Source organism: Poecilia reticulata, linkage group LG7 (assembly GCF_000633615.1).
Source record: "Poecilia reticulata strain Guanapo linkage group LG7, Guppy_female_1.0+MT, whole genome shotgun sequence".
Classification (NCBI taxonomy): Eukaryota; Metazoa; Chordata; class Actinopteri; order Cyprinodontiformes; family Poeciliidae; genus Poecilia; species Poecilia reticulata.
The window spans coordinates 15,278,643-15,287,670 of NC_024337.1; the positions used below are offsets into that span (position 1 = coordinate 15,278,643).

Here is a 9,028-nt window from a genome sequence, read left to right on the forward strand (position 1 = left end):
GAAGAGTTTTGTTCAAGATCAAATATCCATGTTTTCTCTCTGTCCTGATAAAGGAGTAGGACAGTAAGACAGAAGCTTTTTCTTCCAAAGTAACATGAATGTGTCTAATTAAGCTAACCATTACACTATGCCCACTGTGAAACATGGGGGTGGCAGCCTCATGCTGGGCAGTGATTTTTCTTCAAATAAAACTGTAGATTTTAAATCCAAGTGGTTGGAATTAGAAACAGCTCCAGCATTGGAGTTCAAGCAGATATTAAAATTATTAATCACTGGAAAACAAATTCAAGTTTTGGAATTACGGTAGACTGAGTCTAGAACTTGACAGGAAATCTGCAGCTTTATCAGAATTTCTTTTAATGTTATTGTGCCAGTTTGAATGTGTAACTAGTTACATATAGTTATGTATTTGCACAATTGATTTGCCGATAATAGGTGGCTCCTACCAGTAAAGACTAAAGCACTTCAACCAGTTGAAGGAACCATGTCATAACGACTTTAATTTTTGCGTTGAATGCACTTTTTGGATCCCCTGTACGTATGAAGATGACAGCCAGAGTCATTTTAACAAGAGTAAAAGAGTGAGAGGTGCTGACCAAATGTAAGGCTTTAATGACTACAAGAGTAAAGGCCCTTAAGCGTAAAGTCCTCTGTGGAAGTGGGGCCAAGAATTGGATCAATATTTGTAAGCCTGAGCACAAAGAGATTCAATTTTCTCTCTCCAGATGACACCATTTCTGAATCAATATGAATTAGCTTACAAATTTGATTTCAACATTCAACTCCAGTTCAGCCAAGGTGACTTGTCGCCATCGTTGCTCGCGTAAATCCCCCTTTTCAAGCCTGGGAAATTCCGACTAACTGCAACTTTAACTGTTGTAAAGAGGCACCACTCTGTCGATAGTCGCCCTGCAGATGGGGCATTTCTTTGGCTCCTGCAGGGCCTCGTAGCAGGGGCCGCAGGCACACACGTGACCGCACTCCAAAAACACGAGAGCGCGTTCCCGGCTCAGACACACGACGCAGCTGGTGGCGGAGAAGCTGCCCTCCTCTATCTGGAGCTCACGCATGAGCCTCCTCTGCTGCTCCTTGAACTCCTCCTCGACACTCCGCCGCTTCCTGCTCTCCCGGCAGTGAACGTACCACTTCCACAGCACGTAGAGGAGCGTGGAACAGGCGGCGAGCCCGAACACGTAGGACAGGATCCTCCACACCCTCACGCCGCTCGTCTGTTTCCTCAACAGGGACTCGTAGTTCTGCCGAGTGAGGAAGTAACAGAAGTCCTGCTTCGGCGGCTGCAGCTTGATCAGGTCGTTGTCCAGGACCAGCTCGCCCACGCCCGTCACGCTGTCGCCCACGCGCAGCATCTCCTCCATTTCGTGGATCCCTTTGGACCGCTCTCCGCTGATGAAGTGGCTGATGAGGTTGAACATGGACTGGACCGTGGGGTGGAAGTTCTCGTAGGTGGTCTCCAGGTCCAGCTCTACCGCGTCCAAGGGACGAACAACCCGCACCGTGGTGGAGATGTTTTCGTTGTAAGACCCGAGCGCGAACGGGACGGTGTTGGTGCGCTGGTGGATGATTTTCTCTGTGCTATTCCTGTTTGGAAATACAGTTAAACATTTTCAGCTTCATTTAAATTAAGTCAACTTAATTGCTTACACAGCAAAAAAAAACAAAAACAAGTATTTTTATAGTAGTGGTATATAATAGTATAATAGTATAATAGTAAATAAGACAAAACTACATAAAAATAATTTTTTCAGCAAGAAAAAAATCTTGTTTAAAGTCATCCATCCATTTTCTTGCACCCTTTTTCCCTCAGTGGGGTCGGGAGGGCTGCTGGTGCCCATCTCCAGCCAACGTTTCGGGCGAGAGGCGGGGTCACCCTGGACAGGTCGCCAGTCTGTCGCAGGGCAACAGAGAGACACACAGGACACACAACCATGCACACACACACTCACACTTAGGGGCAATTTGGAGAGGCCAATTAACCTGACAGTCATGTTTTTGGACTGTGGGAGGAAACCGGAGTACCCGGAGAAAACCCACGCATACACAGGCAGAACATGCAAACTCCATGCAGAAAGACCCCAGGCCGGGAATCGAACCCAGAACCTTCTTGCTGCAAGGCAACAGCTCTACCAACTGCGCCACTGTGCAGCCCTTGTTTAAAGTCAGTAATTTCTAAATATTGATGGAAAAAGTACAAGTTACAAGTGAAATAATCAACCAGTGGAACAGAACAATATTCCCATATTATATATTAAAATGTCTCTTTCCACTGGCACATTATTCTACTTATAACTAGTACCAGTAAAGCAGCTGTTAATGATATCTGATGCTGATCAGTTTCTCTGGACATTAGTAAAGTCCATGTGATATTTTGAACTGAGAAATATGTACAATATAGTTTGTAGAGTGGCAAAGCTTTTTTTTAAAAAACTAAAACTGCTTTAGTTCTAATTCAATACAACATTTAGCTGTCATAATAAATCTGTAAAGAACCCACAACAGTTCAGTTTGATTCCTCACCGCCTCAGAGATGTCAAGCCTTTATGTGGTTTTGCATTGTTGTATTATTATGGTTGGTCGAGGTTCATGCAGTCTGTGAACACACTGCTGGTTATGGAGCTGAACATTTTATTTTTATTTATTTATTTATTTCGAACAGACAGAAAAGACAAATCAAGAAAAAAGAAAACAAAATAAAATAGAATGAAACAAACGTAAGAAATAAAAATGTAAAACAAATTATTCTGCCCATGTGACATGCAAATTTTATATTTTCTGTTCGAAAAGGAGCAGGTAGAAGATATAATATCTTATAATGTCCTGCCCCTTTCCTACCCTTCAACGTATAATCAATTAACTGTCAGAACATCAAAAAGAGACAACTTGTTTCCCTTTTACATGATGTTTGATTATGTACAATTATTTAAATACTATTTATATCATCTGATTATATTATAGACTATATATCATATTTTGAAATAAGCTCTGTTTTAATGAGTTTTTGTAAATTGGTTTACATTTGTACTTTTTTTTACATTGACTCATTACACACTAAATCTATGTAAGTTTTTATTTTTTTATTGTTATGTTGTGTTTTAATGTACAGCACTTTGTATCAGCTGTGGTTGTTTTAAAGTGCTTTATAAATAAAGTTGGTTTGGTTTGGTTTGGTTTAAGCCGTCAGTAGAACTAGTGGAAAACTGCTGCTAGCACCATTATGATGTCACGTCTGAATAAGTATTTTTATACAAAGAGAAGTAGCTTAGTAGCTTTTTGTTGGTTGATTTTTCAATTGTATTTTTTGGGCCAGTTTTGTTTGGTTTTTTTCCACATGAATTTATCAAAGATAAAAAAAAAAAAAAACTTTCTTTTCCCCCTGGCCCAGTAGAAATAAGACAGGAAGCAATCTGTGACATTTGGACATTTTGCAGATTTGTTTTCATGCTGTTCAATGTGCTGCAGCTAATACGCGATCCAGCAGCAAACTGATGCCAGGAGTGCCTTTTCCCTTCTCCCCGATGGATGTCTGATGAGGTACATCACAAAAATGTGGACTCTGTGAATCTTGTGGGGCCAAGCTGCTGCCTGCGTCAGAGTCACCATCTGTTCTGACTACGATACTCCACTGACGTTACCACCTTGTGCAAGATTTGAATAGTTGTCTGAAGTCATTCTCCATCTGCTCGCATGTCAAATTCTGATGACGGCGCTTGGACTAGAAAAGCCAGAAAAGCAGGAAACAAGCAGAATGTAGATCGGATCTTCAAACGACTCACCATAAGTGAGTGGTGCGATTCCACACCATCTTCTCCTCTTTCAGAGTCAGCCTCTCGATGACTCCTTTGCAGTCATCGACATATTGGCTGTTCAGAGTGTCCTTCACTGATCTCACCAAACCTGAGGCACAAAACCACTCTTAATAAAGCAGGGAGGTGAAACTTATTTATCGTTTTCAGGCTTTAAAGAATGCGTTGCAAACCTTCTATGACGGCATATGGGATGCATCTCCCAGAGGTTTCAGACAGGATGGCTTTTAAATCCTGATCAATGGAGATTTTTTTAGCTTCCTGCATTAAAAAAAACAAGAAAATGGATCAAATCTTGCATGCAGTAAATTAATACATTTGCCATTTTGTGCCTAGAAATCATGTCTGACCTTTAAATGGGTAGCAGTTTTAGCTCTGCTTCTGTAAATGGAATAAAATACAGCAGTCAGAGCAGAGCTGGTGGCTAAAACCACCATCTCCACCACTGAAGGTTTTCCACTCGACTCCATCCTGGGATTTGATTCATTTAGGACCACTTTGGGAGAAAGATGGGGAAAAAAATTATTTTACAACATAAAAGTAAAAGTAGTTCCTTTTACTTTTATGTTGCAGTTCAACTCTCCAGCGTTTCAGAAAAACATAGTAGCTAAATTATCTTTCCTGTCTTTATAATGTGACAAAATGTAAAAATATGCTTAAAGTAAGATTAATATTTAAACACTCAATAGTTAAGCAAATCCCACGTTTACTGAGAATGAACGACCAATCCTTTGTTATACCAGTCAAACAAGAGTTTTTAGTTTTTAGTCATATATAATCACTGGAAAAAGAAAGCATTTTCTTTTCCAGACAAAGTGTTTACATATCAGGAAATAATTTAATTTATCTGGCATTAATAAGCTTCTTAATATATTTAAATGTAACCTAAAATTATCTAAGTGTACAACAACGTACAACAAACCCAAATCGGTCATTACCTATTAAACAAATATGAACCACTTTTCACATCAAGAATTCAAACGACATTTATATTACTTCATAGTTTTGTTATATTGTTGAAAATACAATTTAGATCTTGTTTTGACAATGCAGTTTTTAAAACGTCATGGGCTTTTTTTTGTTTGTTTGTTTTTGGAAATCAGAGAATCACGTATTTTTCCTATGACAATATAAACATTAGCAAATGTTCAGGAATACAATAAACAGGAAGAAAACGTTTAGCGAAAAGTCAGAGTTTTTTTTAAATTAATTGTAAGAATGGAAACATATTTGAAATGCATACTTCTGCATTTTAAATGTTCAAAAATATGAGTAAATAAAATTTCACCAACCACCAAGCCAGTCAGTATCATAACACACATAACCTTCAAAACAGGAAGTTAGCTTCGGTTAACACAGAGACGATTCATTATTGTCAATCGAACTACTGCAACGACTTTAGCCTATTTAATAAATGCCATTTAGTCTGTAGCCTCCAAACCTTGTCAGTTTTTTTTACAGTTATTAGCAATTTCAACATAACTAGCTATTGGTAACCATTATTAGCAAACAAACTAGCTAACACTTTTCTACCTAAGCATACTTGCTGACATAAAATATAGCAGTTTGTTAACTATGTTTGGACTACAAAGGAGAAATCGGCTTACGCCGTATTAATAAAGTTAAGAATGACTTAATAGATAAAAGAAAGTCCGAACCTTTGTTCACCGTCGTTGACAGGAGCAGCTGCTTTTGAGCAGTTCTGCTCAGTGGAATACTTGCAGTTCTGCTGTCAACCAGCAGAGGTCAGTAAAAAACCGTTGAAAAAGAAATCTGTGACCAGAAACTGTTCTAAGTGAAACTATGCAAAAATGTTTCAAATTACTTCAGTATGTCTGTTATGTCATAGCACAAATCCCCTTTTATTTCAGAAGAAAAAAATGTGATATATACATTAATATTGGTTTTGCCCAGATTAGATTTCGAATACCTTTAAATATGCAAATTCCTCACTCTTTATACCTATTATTTGGTCGTATGTTGTGATCATTTTTGTAAAATTGTAGAACCTGAATTACCGTACACACATACTTCAATAAATTTGAAAGTCATGAAGCATTTAATTTATTTAATTAATTCAATTCTAAAAATTAGACACAATAAAACATGAATCAGTATACCATAGAGATTCCTAAACTTATGATGTATTTCAAACATTTGCTTTTATTAATTTTGATAATTAAAATTATATTTCTAATAAAAATGTTACAGCTGTGGTACAACCCACACAATAATGGAAAAGATGACTTACCAGACAGTAGCCGACACCTTCCACAAGAGGGGTAAGCCACAAAATGTCAATGCTAAAGAAGCTAACTTGTAAACTGAGTCCAATTACCAGTTATTACTGGGAAGTTGAGTGGAAGGAACCACTGGTTAAGAAAAGAGACATTTCTAAATTTCCCCAGATTTCATTTCCATCTTTGACTCTCCTCAAACTTATATTTTTTTCTGTCCTTGCAATATGCTTTTACTTAAACTAAAAATGAACAATTTGCTTTCTTTTTGTTTAAAATAGATAATTAAATAAACAATAACAAATAATTTAAAAAAAGCTACAAAGAAATGGTTTGAAGAGCGTAGTGTGCTTTCTTCCTACAGTTGGTTGTTTTTCATTTTTCCTGTTTGAGCAAGCATCAGATTGCTTTTGCCTCTGCAGAGAACAACGTTAGTGCCTGATCTGATAAAATTAGGATGGATTCCTATTCATTAAAATGTAGCTGCACCCCTTGGAGCTACCTAGAGAGAAGCAGGTCTTTCCTGCCCTGAGATGACCCTTTGACTGCAACTGAATCTAATCTTAGCGATGACTTTGGGTTCAGCTATAAATCATTCCACTCACACAAGTAGGCTCTTGCAAAGAAAACAAAAAATATCTGCATTGCATGATAAGGCTGATTTAAAAACGCACCGCTTTTTTGAGAAGTAAATGCAATAGTTTTTGTTTGCAGAATATGTCTGGGTCATTTAATTGTTGTAAATTAATTTAGAAATGTGCAAACAACACCTATGGACAAATGTATTGTTTATTTCCAACATCTGAACTCAGATTTGATTTCTTGTATTTGGGTCTGTGTAAAGTGACCCTTTTCTGCCTGGAATATGATTAAACACAGTAATCAGATTACCTGAGACTGAACTGCAGAACAAATAAACAACTATGTTCACTCAAAATAATGTTAAATCAATGTAACAGAGTTTGATGTTTCACAAAAACAAAACAGGGAAAAAAATTCAAAGTACTTCTTTTTCAATTCTGTATATTTATGTGTTTTTACTAAATGCAAAATTAAGTTTCTAAATGATTATTTTATTTATTGAGGTGAAAAAATCTAGAAGAGGTAAAAAGACTTCTTGAGGTTTTAGAACCACAGTGATATGGAGGAAACATGGAGCAGAAAATACTCCATGTATGACTTATTCTAAGTTATAATACTGGGAAAATGTCTAGTTATTTCGCTTATAACTAGTACTTTTTTAAATCAATATTTAGAGAATATTGGCTCTAATCAACATATTTCTTGCTGAAAAGCCATGTCTAAGTCAATTTTGTCTCATTTCAAGTATACTCAGATATTTTCAAGAAAAAATAGATCAAAAATATTTGGTAAGATTTTGTGTTTGTGTAGTGTAAAGAAAAAAGCCTCACCCAAAACACCCCAAAACCTTCGGAGGTCTAGTTAAAGTCCGTTCATAAGTCCAGGTAATATGCAGTCACCTTCCCTTTAAAGGTTTGTGTGTGCTCACAATGCTTCCAGTGTGATTAAATTCAAGCAAGCAAGCATTTTGATGACTTGGTGTAAGCTCATGTTCTTGTGTCTGGGGACATTCTGACACGTATCTGATCATTTTAAAGATAAAAACTATCTCCTGATTTTAATTTCATACCAATATATTTATGCCACGGTGGTTGCATTTTTCTTGTACATATTTTGTAAATGTGCTGTCTCAACTTCCTGATGCATTTAAAAGTGATCATCTGTGTATCTGCTGGGTAATTAGGAGCTGATTGGGTGCAGAGGCATGAAATGAATCCTGATTCTGTTCTGTGTATTTATGACAGATAAAACTGAAGTATGTTTTATAAATGCAAAGTCTAATCAACTCTTACATACATCAGTGTTCTGCCAAAGCAAAGTCTACAGTTTGACATATTCAACCTGACATGTGAATAATGAAGCCAGAAGGTGAGTCTGGCTTTTTCCACCTTGCTTTCAGCCTCAAAAAGAACAGAAATATCCTGCAGGCTTCTGTTGAGGGTTAGTCATGCTCTTTTGTTGGTGGTAGTGCACGCTTTGCAGATCCAGTCCTCCTTTCTAAAGAGGAAACCCTTCCACTTCCTCTCTTCTTTGTCTGTAACCAAATTCAACAGTATGACACATTTCCAAATGGCTTTCAGACAGTCACATACGGAAGCTAAAGTTTTTTGTGAGATGGAGACTGAATGTGTTGTAAAAATGACAGAATCTCCTTCCACTGCTTCAGAAAATCCTGACAGTGGGCCTGGATGAGAAACCTCCAGATCAAAATCAATGTTTTTATGTAAAGAAAATATTCAAGATTTAAAACAAGCAGAGCTTAATTTACCAGAAAGCATTAGAAAAGGCCAAAGTTGATGAATTCAGCTAAATACATGGTGATTCTTTAAACCAGTCGTGGCTCGGGGGCCAAATCCGGCCCTCCATGACTCAAAAGAGACACATGAATAGAACCTTCAAGATAATAGTTGTGTGATTTTATCTATCAAATAAAACCTGTTTTTATCTGTATGCTGCCAAATTACATCAATCATTTCCTCCAGTTTTTTTGCAGAAATTCACTCAAAATCAACAGATGTCTGCCTTTTTTCACTGTCATATAGGTGGCGCCATAAAATCTATGATTTTTATTGAAAAAAGATGAATAAATAAATCACAAAAACTTGGAAGTTTCCTGGAGGGACTGATCAGTATTAAAAGATGTTCAGTATTATTTAATTTCAACAGGAACTCATTGAAAGCAGAGACAGCTATTTATTAATATTTCAACAGTTTGTTAATGAGTTTCAATACATTTTGTCTCGACTGGCCCTTGAGGACATTCATGATCTTTATGTGGAAAAAAATGAAATTGAATTTGATTCCCCTGCTTCATAAGCTTGTTGGAGGCTGCAAAATGCTTTTGCTTGGGTCGAGGTTTGCCTTCCAGATATGTTTTTTTTTTTTTTT

At 37.0% G+C, this 9,028-nt stretch overlaps 1 protein-coding gene across 1 annotated transcript; it reads right to left on the bottom strand.

Annotated features, from left to right (window-relative positions):
• Positions 1–589: 589 nt before the first annotated feature.
• mul1 (mitochondrial E3 ubiquitin protein ligase 1) lies at positions 590–5,547 on the bottom strand. The gene is made up of 5 exons (XM_008414518.1): positions 5,480–5,547; positions 4,172–4,317; positions 3,995–4,082; positions 3,792–3,912; positions 590–1,599 (listed from the first exon to the last, which is right to left on the bottom strand). Exons 2-5 carry the CDS (start codon positions 4,289–4,291, stop codon positions 870–872), a joined length of 1,059 nt encoding a protein of 352 aa, XP_008412740.1. The 5' UTR covers positions 4,292–4,317; positions 5,480–5,547; the 3' UTR covers positions 590–869.
• Between the last annotated feature and the right edge of the window lie 3,481 nt (positions 5,548–9,028).